Raw genomic sequence first — 17682 nt, forward strand, 5'->3', positions numbered from 1 at the left:
TGCCGACTATGACGTTGTATGAGAGTTGGCAACGCTGCTTATACTCTCCTCCTGCCATCCACCAGACCAGAAAACCACAACTGGACCTCACCACTAGCTGTTCACTGGATAACTCTGACGGTAGTACCGCTCCTGCTCGGAACCCCTCGGACCTGTTTGCCTTTCTGGAAACCTGGACTTTCTTTTACCCTCTCTGGAAACCTGGACTGTACTTAAGTATTTGAAATAAACCTGTTAACTTTCACTCTGGCTCTGCGTTGTTGTCTGCATTTGGGTTTAGTTCTTGTGTCCAACGTAACAGGTACAGAAGTGAGATGCCTCACTCTGTAGCTAAAACAGAGAATCCAACATACAGGGTGAAAAGAGGAGCCGCAGCAATGTTTAGCATAACAAATATATGGTGTTTTATGAAAATGAAACCACATAAACCTGTTCTGGTACAACCTCTAAATACAATTATGAACCTGAAAATGAGCATAAAATGAGGATTTTAAGGCACTTCTGCATTTGCAGTAGCCTACTTTGCTGACCCGGTTGCTTTGTCCTTTAATATTAAGTCTGTTTTTTTATTTTTTATTTCCGTGAGTTGGAATGTGAATTACAGTATTTAAAGGAGAACGCTGGCCAATTTTTACTTGAATCTTGATCGCTATAAACATGTGAGTAATAACCAGAATCAATGCTAGCAAACTGGAGTTGCTGCAGCTGCGTCTAGAGCGCCCACTTAGCTAAAGCTAGTTGTGAGGGCATGTAAAAAAAACAAAAAAGTTCCTTTGTGCCTCTTAACAGACACAAAATGCAATTAAAATGTCTGGGAAACATGGACAGGGCCCTTACGTGACAACAAGATACATTTATAACTCATTGTTTGAATTCACCTACCCTCTCTTGATCTTGCTGGTAGCTAGCTCGCCCTTTTCTTTCCTTTTCTAACGCTATTACTGTGCAAGCCTCAGACATCATTTGGCCTCTTTCCATGTAGTGAGGGGGGGAATAAACTTAAAGTTTTCATCACGAAGACAAAACCTGTCCTCTGAAGGACATAGCCAGACCACCAGGTGCTCTGTGGATTGTTGTCGGCAGCGGCAGGCGACAAAGGTGGGGACGGAGAGAAAGCAGAAGCCTGGCTGAACACTCTCATCCCTGACGGCAGCTAAAAGCTAGCAGGGCGAGTTAGCTACCGGCAGGATTGAGACAGGGTGGGTGAATTTAAACAATGTCTGAGTTAAAAGCACATCTTGTTGTCACGTAAGGGCCCTGTTCATGTTGCACAGACATTTAGATTGCATTTTGTGTCTGTTAACAGGCACTAAGACACTCTTAAGAACATGCCCCCACAACTGCCGTTTTAGCTAAAGTGGGAGCTGTAAACGCAGCTGCAGCAATTCCAGTTTGCTAGCACTGATTCTGGTCGGGTTTTTTTCTTTCGACATTACTTGTATATTTATAGCAATCAAGATTCACATAAAAATTGGCTGGAGTTCTCCTTTAAGCATTTTGTTTAGTTATTAGTAAGGGCTCAGTTTTTGTTAAATTCTTTAAAAGATGCTTTATGAATTAATTTGACCTTACAAGATAATAGGGGATTTTATGTATTGACTACTTTTAACAGCAGTTCTCCTTATTAACCAATGGTGGAAAGTAATTGAGTAAGTAGTAATTGACAATGAATCAAGTGCTATACTTAAATATGATTTTGAGGTACTTGATACAGATTTTACTTCAAAATGTATGATCATCTGAAATGATATGCTCAGTATGGGACTTTAACACCTTACCTTTAGCATTAAAGGATAAGGATGTCAATATACTGTTTTTGTTGTTGTCAACAAATCTCACTTGTGTCTGTGGCACTCAGAAAAATAAGTCACCAGATGTGTGCTTTTATAATGTATCATTTGCATTGTGGTATTACTACTTTTACTTAACCCTCATGTTGTCCGTGGGTCAGATTGACCTGTTTTCAGTTCATTTTCTTTTTTTTTGGCACAAAAAAATGGGCCACCGAAATAAGCGCTGAAAATCAACAACATTAAAAATATCAAAAAACTTTGGAAAAAACGCCAAAAACATCAGAAAAAGCACCCACAACATTGAAAAAGTGACACAAATGTTGGAAAAAAAACTATAATGTTGAAAAAAAATGACCATTGTTGACGGGAAGACAACACAAGGGTTAAGGATTTTAGTACTTCTTGAACCACGTTACCTCTTCTGCATGTTTTGACCACCATCAACTGTGCCCAATGTATCTCCCAATGTCACTTTAGGTAAATAGCGCCATCTGTTGTTCAACATGTCGTAAATGTTGTGTGTGTGTGTGTGTGTACACTGTATAAGTAATATATAATGTGTATATTGAGCAACTACACTCAAAATATTGCAAGCTTCAAAATTAATTTATTGTCACACAACACAAGGTTGCACAACTAAACACAGTTGTAGTCTCTTTATACTTTAGGCCGTACTTCAAGTTAGTGTAGGCCCAGTTTAATTTGCAATCTCATTTTATAAACGTATGTCATGTACATGTCATGTAATACGTAGTACTAGTTAAGGGGTCCTTTGCTTAAATGACCACTGTTTTTTTTGGACTTTCCTCAAGTGGCCACTTTATACTAAGAAAACAACAAAAACAGTAGTACATGTTCGCTATTTTTGCGGTAAACAGCAGCAATAAAAACATATGAATATTGATGGAAAAATAAGTAGTTTGGCTGGTTAAAAAGGCAGAGGGCTCGCCGTTCCTTCTCAAAAATATGTGATTAAAAGCAACATATATTAAATGTACAATATGCAATTTTCTGCAACTGGAAGTCTCTCAATCAAAAACATGAACTGTAAAATATGATTAGAAATATATTTTTACAGCCTATAATTTAAAATGACTTTTGATGACATTGTGAAGTTGAATGGGATCATTGGAGTTGTTTTCATTGTGTACCACCGTTGCAGGTGAAAATGCATCTGTTCACGGACGATTTAATCTATTAAAAGGTTTTTTTTATGTTACATTTAGTATTGTTTATTATGTCATTGTAATCAAATAGTTGCAGTATTTCCCACATAACTAGTCAGATTTTATTTGAGGTGGTAGCTGACCGGTTAGCGAGCAAGCAAGCTGTCATGGAATGAATGTCAATCCATCCCTTACCTAGGATTGGACTACACTATAGAGAGAGAGAGAGAGAGAGAGAGAGAGAGAGAGGAGAGAGAGAGAGAGAGAGAGATGTTCTTCCTCTGCGAGAGAGAAAGAAAAAAAGATTTTGGTGTACAAAAAAAGATTTTTTTTTCTTCTTTTTAATAAATAAAACCTAATTTATAACAACAACAAAAAAGCTTTAGGCTCTACCTGATGTGCAAGTTTCTAAGTTTTGTCCTGTACAATTTATGCTTTATTTTTACAAAACAGGGGGATTGGCGATTCCTCCTCAGATCTTCCAGAAGACCATGCACCATCTTCTTTGCCCTCCGTTCTCGGTCCTTCACGTTCCTCATCTCTCGCTCCAGACTCTCCACCCTAGCCAAGGCTTCAACGAGTCTGGCCTTAAGATCAGTGGGAGATGAAGGCAATGCATAGGAGTGGTCCTAGTAAAAAGAAGGATGAACATGTTATAATTAATGTTTATATCACATCACTTAAAGTAGCAACTGTCTGGTGCATAGCTAGTACAATGTATTACAAGATGGCCCGCACTTTTAATCTCAATTCCACAGCCTGCACCATCCAGGGTCATGGGAAGTAGCACCATGGTTCTGCAGCACCCCTAAATTGATATGATGGATGATTCAGCTATTTTAGACTTTTGAAATGTTATCAGATCAAATGGATCAAATACTGATGATGAAGTTAGTCATTTTGCAGGGCTTGTTGTGACACAAAAATGCATCCACTGATTTACAGACATGTCTTTTAACATTTAAATCTATGGGAAAAAAACTATTTTTGGGACCCATGGCATCACGTGACAGACTCAAAAGCTGTAATTCCACCGTTAGGCCTATATGTCAAACTGGCTTCAAAGCCCAGCGCACTGGGATCCTGGCTGGGACTAACCAGCCCCTCCTTTCTCCTTCAGCGGTAAATCCACATGGCTAATTATGATGTGCATCAATGATGTCATCAACCTTGGTGGTGAAGGTGTCAGTACCTGATTCACCTCAGCAGAGGGAGGACAAATATATCCCTTGAATCTTGACTCTTTCTAAACTTCACTCAGTATTTTGATGTTGGAAACATTACTATTTATATTATTGACATTTTAAAATGTTTCCAGTGAGATATTAATGAATCCTGTTCTGATTTTAAAGACAACCAGGCTGACATAAGAAATGTATGGCTAACATGCACACCCGCATCCAGGTGGCATTTTACTATCGCACAATAGACTTCAATAGACCACCATAGTGATGTGCTGTTGATTCAACTCACACACAAACAAGCACACAAACCCTCACCTCACACAAACGAGCAACTCTGTCTCACACCAACGGCGCAAAGCCATATCCCAAGGGTGCTATTGCAGCAATTTAATTCAAGGCACAAACCACTTTTTGCTTAGCACATGCAACATTCATGTCAACAAACAGCCCTGTAAACTATGATAACCTGGTTATGAGTCACATCTCTCACCTGCATCCATACACTGCCTTACTCCCTCTTCCTCACCTTGCAGTAACTAATGCTATAGTTCTGTGTTGTTGAGTAGTTACCGTGGCTGCTTCGACACACACATTGGTGTTTACGTTAGCTGTCTGTTGTAATGTACAATCTTCTGAAATTAGTGTAAAATGTTGCTAATAACTATTAAATAACAATTATCCTAGCTTTTCCAATTAATGCAAAACTCATCCAAATTTAATATGACATCCTTATAGACTGACTTTCTCTGTTTGAATATGACCAGGGTCATGATCCTTACAGCTGTTGGGGCATAGCTAGTTCAAATACTCACAACAATAAGAGGTTCAGTCTCTTTCAAAATTGGAAAAGTGTCCACTGACAGCTTCTCTTCAGCCTTCCTCGAGGTTTTTGTTGTCCTGCTTGTCACTGGCTAAAGTGGAAGGAAAAAAACTTAAAACTAGGGTTAAGTACCACACAATGTATTACGCAATACATCATTGATTCCTAAACATTCAATAAGAACAAAAACAACAGAGACAACATTTTCATTAGGGTGTGACATTGACTACCCATGAAATCCTTATAATTTTGGGATATACATACTCTTTGTAGATGTTTCGGGAAATTGAAGACAGATGGTTGAGCTCCATTTCTAATCCTGACAGTCTGTCCTGTGCTGTCAAAGTCCTGCAGCTTGAAATGCTCACTGCAGAGCACGGAGGACCGACTGGCTGAAAAACCTTTTCTTCTTACAGCTATTTCCCACTGCCTCCTCACCTCTTTCGCTTTGGGAAACCTGCAAAGTGTGAGAAAAGTCAGCGATTTAGCTAATATATGAGTCGCTCAGGCAAAATGAGTAGTTTGTCATACAAATCTTTTGTGCTGCTTTTGGATGTTAATGCAAAATCAATGCCAAAAATAAGCAACATGGAATACCATTTCACAGATTAACATTTTTGCAATATTCCAATGTAACGAATGTGTTGAATTTGATAACCTACTTCAAAAGAGGTAAAGGTAATCCTTTTAAGCTAACAAAAATTTAAGTGACAGACTAGTATGTTATTGAAGCTGCATCTCCGGGGCTGGAATGCAATTCTTCAAGTGGCCACTTGAGGAAAGTCCAAAAAACCAGGGGTCTTTAAGCAAAGGACCCCTTAACTAGTACTACGTATTACATGACATGTACATGACACATGTCTATAAAATGAGATTGCAAATTAAACTGGGCCTACACTAACTTGAAGTGCGGCCTAAAGCCTTTATACACATCTTTGTTGCAAAGAATACTAAGTTATTCAAATAGCATGTGCATATACATGTGAAACAGTGAACCCCTGTTTAACGGTTTCTGTGGATGGTCTTAGTGACTACCTTACATATAGGCCAGTAATCAGTGGGGATTTATATTTGTTACTAATATGTTGGAATCTTGTTAAACTTTAATTTTTGAAAAAAAAATTAAATATTAACTATAATTTGGAGGCTCCCCTGCATTGACTCTGAGGACATTCTAAGGGTCCCGGACCCCTCATTGAAGATCCCTGCTACAGACTGTGACTGTAGGTCAATCCTCATAGAACCCCATATTACAACAACAACTTCTCAAAAGAAATAAACATATTTACAGCCTAGTACTAAAACAGGGGCCTGTTGCACAAAACCAGGATAAGGGATTAAGCCGGGATATTCAAGTTATCCAGGATGAATTTAGCTTTGACTCGGTTGCACGAAACCAGATTGAATTAAGCCCAGCCAAGTTACCATGGAGATTTATTCTTTGCGGCTAGCCTGGTCCAGAGCAGGCTAACAGCCAGGCTAAGATTAATCCTGGAGTCTCATGTGTTCAATCAGCTGCGGCTCTGATCCGAAATAAACGTGTTTAACAGTTATTCCGTTGTCTTCTGCATGTGTTCTGCTTTATTTTTATTAACATCCATTAGCCTACTTGTCACTATTGTTGTCGCCAGTTTGATTTAAACCCTACTACAGTTGTTTAGATGTTAGAAATGGTTGCACTGGCACCCTGATGCGGAGTGGGACTTTTCCCGGTGGGACGGTAGTGTGTCGAGGCTGCCTGGCGTGCGGCCGCTGCCCGGTGGCTACTGCCCAGTGGTCGCTGCCCAGTGGTGCGGCCCAGTGGCCGCTGCCCGGCGGCAGACCTGTGCGTCGCGTCAGTGTCCACTCTCTCTGTAAAAGTAGAGATGAGCAGCGCAGCGTCCGTGGTCTCAGCTTCAGGTTTATAAAGGACGCGCTCCGGAGATTAAGTGTGAAGATATTAATGTAGCGATATTCCCAGATGATAATAATGGCAGACTGGTCAGAGACCAATACATTCATGATTTCATGTTCTTGTCGCTTGCCCTTCTCTAATAAAGGACAGTTTGTGTTACTCCTTAATATGTAGGCCTAATGTTTTTTATTATAGCTTACATTGGTTTCATAACCTTCTCAATTAGTCTCCCATCCCTGGACCAATAACGTGCCTATATACAGCACGTATGTAGTGTAATTATCATTCATCACACCGGGAAAACCACAATGCTTCTTAATCTTTTTATTTTGGTGCGGTCACTTGTCAGAAGAATAAAAAAACATGAATATTGTTTTACATATGCTCACAGCGTGTATTGAAGTCACTTACTACTTTTTCTTGTTGTTGTCCCTTTCTGATTGTTCTGTATGAACATTAATTGTACAAAGAATTAGATATAGCTTATAGAGATGTGTGCATATCGTTGTAAAACATGTTCTCGCGTTGTGAATAAGTGTTTGAAATTAAGCCTAGAGTCCTTAGGGTCCATTTCCTGAGGAACATTATCCCTCTGCTCACTTTTAAGGCAAATGCTATATTTTTACACCCCACACATTCAGTCGGGTCCGCTATGTTGGGCTTTTTCTCTCCATTGGACAACAGCCGTATTTCCCTCTCTGCATATTACATTATTCCCCTCCTCGTTACTTTCCATATTATATTCTTCACCTCCTCGTTACTTTCCATCAGAAGCTGCTGCTCATTGGGTGAAACATGTGGCGCATGCGTCTTCTCCATCTCTGCATCAGTAAATCTGTGATCGATACCGTGGTCTATTTAAGAAAGCAGTGAACGTGCACTTATGCTGGCTATCTACACCTGGCTTGACATAGCTTCACCTGTTCATCCTGGCTCGGCAAACGTGCAACCGATTAAGCCGCGATGAGCAGATCACACTAAGTCAAGCTGCGCTTTTTCACTTATCCTGGATATCTTTATTCTACTTTCGTGCAACAGGCCCCAGTTGTGGTCTCTAATTTCCCTCTTCATGATAACTATACAAAGGGTGATTTTATTTAAAAATACAATTCACCTGTTTTAAGTTATATTAAGGCTTAAAACCGTCTACAATCTATAATAGTATATACAAGATATATTGGTATCACCATCACCATCAACTTCCCTCAAGGTCCACTCAGACATGCATACATGGCATTCCCATACATTGAAAAGAGAAAGATAAACATATACAGAGAAATAAAAACAAAAGAAACAACAATACTGCATTTCTATGAAAGACAATTATGCCAGTGTTTCCATAGTGATGACTGTTATCGTTTGGCACTAAACCTAGGAATTGCCAGCAATTTAACAATGCTGTTCTGGGAGACGTTCAGGCGACAAATGAATTTTGGGTGTGAAAATCCGCAAGCTTAATTAAACTAAGTATCCTGTATCATAAATACATGTCTGGTATTTGTAACAACCTCAATCGTTTGATAATTATTATTTGAATCATGTCTCGAAAGACACATACAGTGGAGGCACGGCTCCCCATACCAATGTGGCAGCCGCGTCGACGTCTCGCTCAGCAGCGGCCAATGCTATTACTAGTCTAGCTCTGGCGGTCAACTAGTTAGCTCTCAACATATTGTTATGATGAACAAATACAACCAAAAGCAACGCTTCAGTCTTACTTGTGAAAGGTAATTCCCAGAGATCTGGATTGGGCTGTTCGACGGTTTTTACAGCCCCAAGCTGCACACGAATCAGGCATCTCGATCTTTCTAGACAAACGTTAAGCTTCTGAGATGTAGCCCGGTCCAATATGGCGGCGACGTGACCCACCAAAAATGCTGTTTGCTACTACTGCTTTGGACAACTCCAAGGAGTCTGCGGATTCAAGTGTCTTAACGGTCTAAACCACGGTAAACAACTAACGGTGTTACTATTACTATTAGTATTATTACTACTTTACTTTACTTTACTTTACGTTTCTTCTTCTTCTTCTCTTCTTCTTCTTCTTCTTCTTCCGTTTTATTAGCGAGCTACAAACCAACGTTGCATGCCGCCACCTACTGTACCGGAGTGTGTAACATCATGACTTCACACTGAAATAAATAAATAAAAAACAAAAACAACTTTAGTTCTATTCTGGATATTAAAACTGTTTCATTTTAATATTTAAATTAAACCCTTTAAACATACTTGTTTTCTTCTTCTGGTTTAACGGCAGCTGGCATCCATGTTGCACTACTGCCATCTTGGCCTGCCTGGGCTTTTTGAAACAGTGGTGGATTTGAAAAGACTTCAAAACAAGGCAAAGTGCAGGATGGTAGGACCATAGACTGTATATATTATATATACTAATCTTGTAATTGCACATCATAAAAAAGAAAAAAAACATATTTAGGGATAAAGTTCCATGAGGAGGCATGGTTATTAATAAACTGTCTAATCCAGTTTATTTTGAAAGTGTTATTCAATGTGGTGAAATCTAAAATGTTCCTACTTTTGAAAGTAAGAGTCTACCTCTTCACAACAAGTCTCTTTGTAACCATGAATTCAGTTTCCTTTGTGTTTTCTGAAAGGTAGGGCTAAAGTTTAAGGAGCACATTTTTTTTAATAATAATTCCTAGATAAGTGACCTGATCTCTTACAGGGATGTTATATATGGAGGGCATCAAGCAATCTTTGTGTCTTTTATGACCATAAGTTCACACTTTTTAAGTTCAAGTGAAGACCAGAGGATTGTAAGAAAGCTTTAATTAACTCTAGCGATAGCGGAATTTGGGAGGCGTCCTTCAGGAAGATTGTTGTGTCATCCGCAAGTTGACTAATTATAATCTGTCTATCCGCAATTAAGATTCCTTGTAAGGCACTGTTTAAAATATGAAGAGCCAGGAGTTGAGAAACTATTAAGAATAATTAGGGTGAGATATGGCAACCTTGCTTAACCCCACGAGACACACTAAACCTTCGGGATGTACCAAGATTTAATTTTACTGCACTATTGCCATTCTTATACAGGGTTCTTATAGTTTTACAAAAAAGGTGACCAAAACCATATCTAGAGAGCTTTCAAAATGAAGCCATGTTCAAGAGAGTCAAAGGCTTTATACTCAAGAAACATGAGGAAACTATTATCGTTGATAAGATTGTTACAGTCTAGCTGGCACATCCAAAATCAGTCTAAGGAGTATGACGTTTCCTCATGAATCCAGATTGTAACGTTTTTCCATCTGTTAGCAAATATGATAGCCAACACTTTATAGTCATCATTTAGCAGTGTAATCGGACGCCAGTTCTCTAAATTTTCCTTATCTTTTTTTGGCTTTGGAATCAGGGTTATGATACCTTGAGTCATACTCGTTGCAATATGAATGCTTTCTGAGAAAACATTTAGCAACAAGTGGAAAAGTTTTTCGTCGAACATTAAAGAGAATTCAGAAGTTACACCATCACATCCTGGACTTTTATTATTTTTAAGATTTCAATCGCTTTCAGAACCTCAACATTGGAGATGTAATCATCACATGCATTCCTATCCTCTACGGAAATAACTTCACAATTGTTGATTGAATCCATAAATGAGTTAGCTGTCACTTCACAGGATTTTGGATGTGTACAGATTGCTGTAAAAACGGTGGCAAAGGCAGATTTATCTTTTGGATTATCAACTATCTGGTCATCTATTTTTAGTTTGTCAATCATCACAAGAAGGGATCTGTTTTTATTCCCAATCTTAAAAAGTAAGATGAGTTTTGCACTCCCTCTTCTAACCATTTGAATCTAGATTGAATGTGTGCACCCTTAGCTTTTTCTATAAAAATTATCCAGTTTTTTTGTGGGGCCATAAAATCATTCCTCCCCTTTCAATTAAGGGCTCCATTTGAAAAGAGATGCCAGTGGTAGTAACTCTTCTCAACTTGCTCTTTTTATTTACCCAAATTCCACAAATTCCTATAAAATTTCCCCTATTTAATTTTTTAACAGCACCGTTCCTCCCGTAAATTTCGGGTTTGCCTGTTCCAGTGTGTTACTATTAATCACTAACTTTTTCTTTACCTGTGAAATTCAAAAGAACTATTTCTTTCCATTTCTTTTCATTGAAGTGGAGGAAAGGGATATTGATAGAGACTTGTGTCAGAGATTCTAGACTTTGAGATCTTCCTTATTAGAGAGGATTGCGTCCAAGGCAACATTACGAGAATTCACTCCCTCTTCAACCATTTCATCAAATTCGAAGTGTGAGTTAAGTATTCTATTAATTCCCTTTGTTAGGGTATTAAGATATTCCCCTCCACTTCAATTAGGGCTCCATTGAAACAGAGATGCCAGCTGCAGTATCTCTCTTCATGCTCTTTTGATTTAGTCCAAAAGCCCAACTAATACTTATAAACTTCCTAGCTCATATTTAATCAGTTCCATTCCTGCCGTAAGATTTCTGGGTTTCTGCCTGTTCCCCAAGTGTTACTATTAGAATAACTACTCGCTTTTACCTGTGATATGCTCAAAAGAACTATTTGTTCCATTTCATTTGCATTTGAGAGTGATGCAAGGATATTGATAGAGACTTGTGCCAGATGATTCTAGACTGTGAGACATTTCCTTATTAGACCGAGTATACGTACGCTCCTTTGATACAGGAATAATTTCCTCAGCATTTGCATGGTGGCTCTGCCAAAAATTTCAGAGTTTAGTCTAAGAGAGATCGGATTCTGGTGTCGCTTGATCTCTTTGTGGGGTCCCACAGGGCTCGGTGGTCCCGGCCGTCTTGTCTTTTATTTTTTCTCTATCTACTCCCACTTGGTTCTATTCTCAGGAAACATGGCATTTATTTTCACTGTTATGCTGACGACAGCCACATCTATGTCCCCCTCAAAAAATCTGATTCCAGCACTGTTAACCCACTGCTACAGTTTTTACAGGACAGTAAGGCTTGGATGTCCTTCAATTTTCTAAATTTGAATAAAAAAAGACAAAAGTCATGGTCTTTGGTGGCACTTCTGTGACCTCCCCCCTAATTGATCTGGGTTCTCTTGCGTAGTATCGCAAGCCAATTGTAAAATATTTGGGGGTAAAAGTGGACTCAGACCTTAAATTTGACAGCCAGATTAAAGCCATGGTGAAGTCTAGCTTTTTCCAGTTAAGGCAGCAGGCAAAAATCAAACCAGTCCTGTGAGACAACACTTTGAGATAGTAATCCACGCCTTTCTGACCACTCGGCTGTATTACTGTAATACACTTTATATGGGGGCTAGTGGATCCTTCATTGCTCGTCTTCAACTGGTACAAAATGCTGCTGCACGTCTTTTAACAGGCACAAGCAAGTATGAGCACATTTCACCTATTTGCTTCACTCCACTGGCTGCCCGTCCATTTTAGGATTCCTTTTAAAATTCTTTTGTTTGCTTTTAAAGCCTTGAATGGCTTTGCCCCACCTTACCTCTCTGAGCTTCTGCACCCCTACACTCCCAGCCGATCTCTCAGGTCAGCTGACCAGCTGCTCCTGACGGTGCCTAAAGCTAGGCTTAAGCTCAGGGTGGACTGTGCGTTTGCCATTGCAGCTCCAAAAATCTGGAATGGGTTGCCTCTGCACATTAGACAAGCCTCCTCTGTCTCATTTTAAAACTCTTCTTAAAACCCACTTCTTTTCTTTGGCTTTTAACACCAGGTAGAGTGTTGATCTTATGTGTATACCTTTACCATATGCTGGCAAGGCATTTTATTGTATTTATTGAGATGAAAGGACAGGGTTTACCGCTGTACAGACAAACCCACGTACAGACAAACCCCGTTCAGACAAACCCCGTACAGACAAACCCCGTACAGACAAACCCCGTACAGACAAACCCCGTTCAGACAAACCCAGTACAGACAAACCCCGTTCAGACAAACCCACGTACAGACAAACCCCGTTCAGACAAACCCACGTACAGACAAACCCCGTTCAGACAAACCCACGTACAGACAAACCCCGTTCAGACAAACCACGTACAGACAACCCCGTTCAGACCAAACCCACGTACAGACAAACCCCGTTCAGACAAACCCCGGCCAGATGAACAATGGTTGAACATGTTGTGCAATAATTACACTGTACTGTACATTAAAATGTGTTACAAATTATGAATTATGTGTTTATTTACTAGGTAAAGAGTGTGTGTATGAGCATGGAATGTGTGTGTGGAATGTGTGTAATAATGAAATAGAACAGAACACAATTTTCTTTGCAACATCATCACAGTTCCAGCTCCCAGAGTTCATGCAACATAATTATCATAGAACCTCACTTCAGTCCTGGACTTTGAGCTGTGAACATTTCAACCACAAAAAGAAAAACTTTTCACTTCAAACTCATCACTTGCAAGGACAACAAGCAGTAGAACAAACAACTGAAGATGTCTCAACAGAAAGAGGTATAAATCATTCTTTACTTGATTATTTTTTGCTGCTTTATACTTCTAACCCACTTCAACTAAATTTTGGAAATAAATCTTTGACTTTTGCAGCACAATGTTAATTTTACAGCTACAGGTACTGGTTAGTTTTTCAGATTTTACGTACAAAACATACACACCAGTTTTTTTTTAAATATGATGCATTGCATTAGATTTAAGCACCTGTTGGTTCATGAGGCAGTTAACAGCTACACAGCAACAGCAGCTTACATGTCAGTCAACAATAATATTGATACAATAATAAAATAATAACACTGACAGGGGCCATTCTGCATTGATAGTACTTTAACTCTGAATGCTTTAAGTTAGTTTTGTTGCAGACTTTGACTTTTTTAAGTTAAATTTTGATTAGCATCTTGATACTCTAAGAACCCAAAAAACAATGTTCATGAGATTATATCAATTTTGAAAATTATTTGAAGGTAGAAATGAAGCCATAAAAACAATTTATTATTTTCAAAAAAAGTGAGTAAAATTGTACTTCCCTTGCTCACATTATATTACTTTGCTCCACTTGTGCCTTGTGGCAACACTAGTACTACTAGTACCTATATCTTACACTTTGCCACTGTATGTCTTTTTCCAACAGAATATAAAAGCCAAACCTCTGGATCCAGATAACATGGAGAATGAGGAAAAACATTTCTTTGAAATCAAGGTCTTTAAGAAGATGAAATCTGCAAGGAATACCTTCTTCAGATCGAAACCAAGGGAAAATGTCCAGCTGACAACAGGACAGGATTTGTCTGATGCTGTCAAGTTAGAAAGCAGTGTCTCAAAATCGGTCTCTCCTTGTCCTGAAGAGGCGTCTCACACTGCCTCAATACACTCCAGTCAGGACAACAAGGCTGCTGAGAAATCAGGCCTGACCTCTGTCCCTCTGGAACTGCTGGATGTGGCAGATAAAGACATCACACCAGAGTGTGTCACGGACAAATTGATGAAGGACAACTTGGTCACAGAAATCGGGTCGACCGGCAGTGACTCAAGATTTATAAACATTAATCTGACAAAACCAGGATCTCCATTTCCTGGAAAGGGGCCCTTCATTCCCTCCCAGGAAAACAACAGAGTTGTCTGTGTGACCGGTTTCACTGTCGGTACACAGACGTCTTGTGATCCGGTCAGGACAGATGAGAAACCTTTGAACTTAATCGGCGTGTTTCCAAAAGCTTGCTGGGAGGAGACAGTTGTGACACAGAAACATTCAGATTGTGAGAGTAAAGAGGACCGATTGACAAATGGACATACCATCAAAGTCCATGAAAAGAAGTTGCCGTGGTGGAGCTGCTTTAGTAAGCTACTGAAGAAGAAGGTCCACCCGGTTTCAGGTGAACAAATGGACGAGACCGTCCCATTGTCACCCAATAAAGTGTCATCTGGACTCTCCTCATCTCCACAAGACACAGAGCAGGGTGTCACAGTTGCTTCTGACACTGAAACCAGTGAGACCCAGGCTGAGAAGAGCAACAGAATCAGCCCATATTGCAAGGTATGGATGCATTTACCTAGGGAAGGAAATCGATTTGACTAGAAGTTGACAGTGAGTTCCCAGTTCGGACTCATTAAACAGCCCAACTGAAGGACCTCTACTGCTCACTTTTCATACACAAAATCATTTTGATTAAACAATTGGTTACTCTTACTTAAGCAAGGTTGTGTATGCAACACTATTACTTGCAATAAAGCTTTCCCACATACTCCTAACTTTACTCAACCATTTAGTCAAGGATCTGAGGTTGTAAAGTGAAATGTATTAAGTGCATTCAGTCAATTTCATCGGTCATCTTTATGTTGAACTATACAGGTTTATTTTAGTTTATTACATTTCTGTACTTACCCTGTTGTTTTATGTCACATATCCTAAAAGCGCAAGAAGGAAGATGATCAGACGGCTTCAGCTCAGGATCAGGCTGTCCACACCAAAAGGTCATCACTGCCTCAGAGAATCTGGCTCTTCTGCTGCCGTCAGAACTGTTGTTTTAGGAGTGACCTCCCCTATTAACAACAACAAATTCTACTCCATCCCCCTCCCTCTATTTCAATAAACTAAAAGTACCGTAAGCATAGGGTTGATGTGTGGTCTATGTTAAATGATGTGCTGGTTCTGGTGGTATGGTGTGTATGTGATGTACTAACATTGAGAATAAAGCTACTGTATGTAGTAGTCAGAAGTCAACTTAAGAAGATCAAGGCAAGGAAGACCCCGGGCCCGGACGGCATCAGCCCAAGTCTCCTCAGGGACTGTGCGGACCAGCTCTGTGGTGTGCTCAGGCACTTATTCAACCTGAGCCTGAGCCTGGAGAAGGTCCCAGCCCTGTGGAAGACCTCCTGTGAGGTTCCGGTACCGAAGTCGCCGCGCCCCGGAGAGCCAAACCACTTCAGGCCTGTTGCCTTGACTTCTCACCTGATGAAGACCATGGAGAGGATCATCCTGTGTCACCTGCGACCCCTGGTGGGCACACAGCTGGACCCCCTGCAGTTTGCTTACCAGCCTGGGATTGGGGTGGACAACGCAGTGATCTACCTGCTGAACAGATCGCTGCTCCACCTGGAGGACAGCGGGAGCACTGTAAGAGTCATGTTTTTCGACTTCTCCAGTGCTTTTAACACCACCCAGCCTTCGCTGCTCAAAGTGAAGATGGAGAGTGCCGGAGTGGACCAACACCTGGCTGCATTGACTACGGACCACCTCACCAACAGACCACAGTATGTGAGGCTCCATCACTGTGTGTCTGATGTGGTGCACTGTAGCACAGGTGCCCCTCAGGGTACGGTGCTCTCCCCCTTCCTTTTCACCCTCTATACCTCGGACTACACGCACAACACCAACCACTGCCACATCCAGAAGTTCTCCGATGACACAGCCGTTGTTGGTTGTGTCTCTGAGGGGGACAATCTGGAATATAGGTCAGTTATCAAGGACTTTGTCAGCTGGTGTGAGCTCAACCAGCTTCAGCTTAACACCAGCAAGACACAGGAGATGATCGTCGACTTCAGGAGGAAAACATCCCCTTTCTCACCGGTGAGCATCCAGGGATCGGACATTGAGGTAGTGGAGAGCTACAGTTTCCTGGGTGTTCACCTTCACAATAAACTGAACTGGACTTATAACACCCATGCTCTATACAAGAAGGGCCAGAGTCGCCTCCATCTGCTGAGGAGACTCAGGTCCTTTGGAGTGTGCAAGACTCTCCTCAGGACTTTCTATGACTCTGTTGTGGCCTCTGCCATCCTTTATGCTGTGGTCTGCTGGAGGGGGGGCAGCTCGGACTGGGACAGGAGCAGACTCAAAAGACTGATCAGGAGAGCGAGCTCTGTCCTGGACTGTCCTCTGGACCCCATAGAGGAAGTAGGGGAGAGGAGGATGTTAGCCAAGTTGACATCCATCATGGACAACACCTCTCACCCCCTACATGACACTGTGGGGTCCCTGAGCAGCTCCTTCAGCAGCAGACTGATACACCCACGGTGTAAGAAGGAGAGGTACCGCAGGTCCTTCATCCCGGCCGCTGTCAGACTCTACAACACTTGCACTACCTGATAGTGTTGTAGTTTCTGTTCCTGTTTTTTCTCCCATCTACACCACACACTTTCTGTTTATCTTTATTATCGGTATTTATATTATTTTATTACAAGTACTTACTTTTCAATATTTATGGTCACAGGTTAATATAATTTAAATTATGCTACTGACTCTTGCTTCATCACTTTTATTTGACGCCTTTTTGCTTACTCAGTCTACCATATTATTATTGTCTTTTGTTTGCCTGTATTTCTTGTGTGCTTAATTGTTTGTGTGTTTTTGTTTTTTGCTGTCATTGAAAAAATGCTGCTGCTGTGACAAGAAAATTTCCCCGTTGTGGGATGAATAAAGTATAATCTAATCTAATCTAATCTAATCTAGTAGGTGATCTGTCGCTCTCTATTATATCATATGATCTATATCAGCAGATGATGCTCATCTTCTTTTCAAGGTAAAGGTAAAATTGTAGGTCTTACCGAATACATCTGACAACGGGAAAACTACATCTGCTAATGAAAACCATTTTATGATTGAATGTACAGAGCAGCCATTTAATGGACCTGAGATGTTCTGTGGAATTTTGTGTTTAAGGAGTTAAGTGTTTTCTCAACTGCTGTTTCTATTAAAGTTGGCACAAGAGAAAAGGTATGTCATTGTATAAAGAGCACACCGTTTTAGCATTGCACGCCCATAACATTGTCAGACATTTAAAGAAAACAAACAATGGAACTCGATTCGATTCACTCGGCTGTGCAGATTCAGGTGTTTTATGCTATTAACAGCTAATGTAGTGTGGAGCCGCCAGACTAACACA

General features: G+C 40.4%; 2 protein-coding genes across 2 annotated transcripts; one reads left to right on the plus strand and one right to left on the minus strand.

The window, feature by feature from the left end:
* Window positions 1–3284: 3284 nt before the first annotated feature.
* si:ch73-130a3.4 (THAP domain-containing protein 6) lies at window positions 3285–8674 on the minus strand. The gene is made up of 4 exons (XM_032514634.1): window positions 8576–8674; window positions 5228–5420; window positions 4956–5054; window positions 3285–3588 (listed from the first exon to the last, which is right to left on the minus strand). Exons 1-4 carry the CDS (start codon window positions 8653–8655, stop codon window positions 3349–3351), a joined length of 612 nt encoding a protein of 203 aa, XP_032370525.1. The 5' UTR covers window positions 8656–8674; the 3' UTR covers window positions 3285–3348.
* A 4449-nt stretch (window positions 8675–13123) lies between these two features.
* Window positions 13124–15372, plus strand: LOC116688627 (uncharacterized). The gene is made up of 3 exons (XM_032514782.1): window positions 13124–13300; window positions 13932–14834; window positions 15213–15372. Exons 1-3 carry the CDS (start codon window positions 13283–13285, stop codon window positions 15345–15347), a joined length of 1056 nt encoding a protein of 351 aa, XP_032370673.1. The 5' UTR covers window positions 13124–13282; the 3' UTR covers window positions 15348–15372.
* The last annotated feature ends 2310 nt before the right edge of the window (window positions 15373–17682 follow it).

This window comes from Etheostoma spectabile, chromosome 4, assembly GCF_008692095.1.
Source record: "Etheostoma spectabile isolate EspeVRDwgs_2016 chromosome 4, UIUC_Espe_1.0, whole genome shotgun sequence".
Classification (NCBI taxonomy): domain Eukaryota; kingdom Metazoa; phylum Chordata; class Actinopteri; order Perciformes; family Percidae; genus Etheostoma; species Etheostoma spectabile.

Bases quoted from the DNA above. Each gene is read 5' to 3' on its own strand.
- si:ch73-130a3.4 (XM_032514634.1), bottom strand. From the start codon at position 8,655: ATGCCTGATTCGTGTGCAGCTTGGGGCTGTAAAAACCGTCGAACAGCC. The intron at 5,421-8,575 runs GTAAGACTGAAG...CACACTTTGCAG, and splicing joins CTGGGAATTACCTTTCACAA to GTTTCCCAAAGCGAAAGAGG. The intron at 3,589-4,955 runs GTGAGTATTTGA...TCTTTTTACTAG, and splicing joins AGACTGAACCTCTTATTGTT to GACCACTCCTATGCATTGCC.
- LOC116688627 (XM_032514782.1), top strand. The intron at 14,835-15,212 runs GTATGGATGCAT...ATATCCTAAAAG, and splicing joins GAATCAGCCCATATTGCAAG to CGCAAGAAGGAAGATGATCA.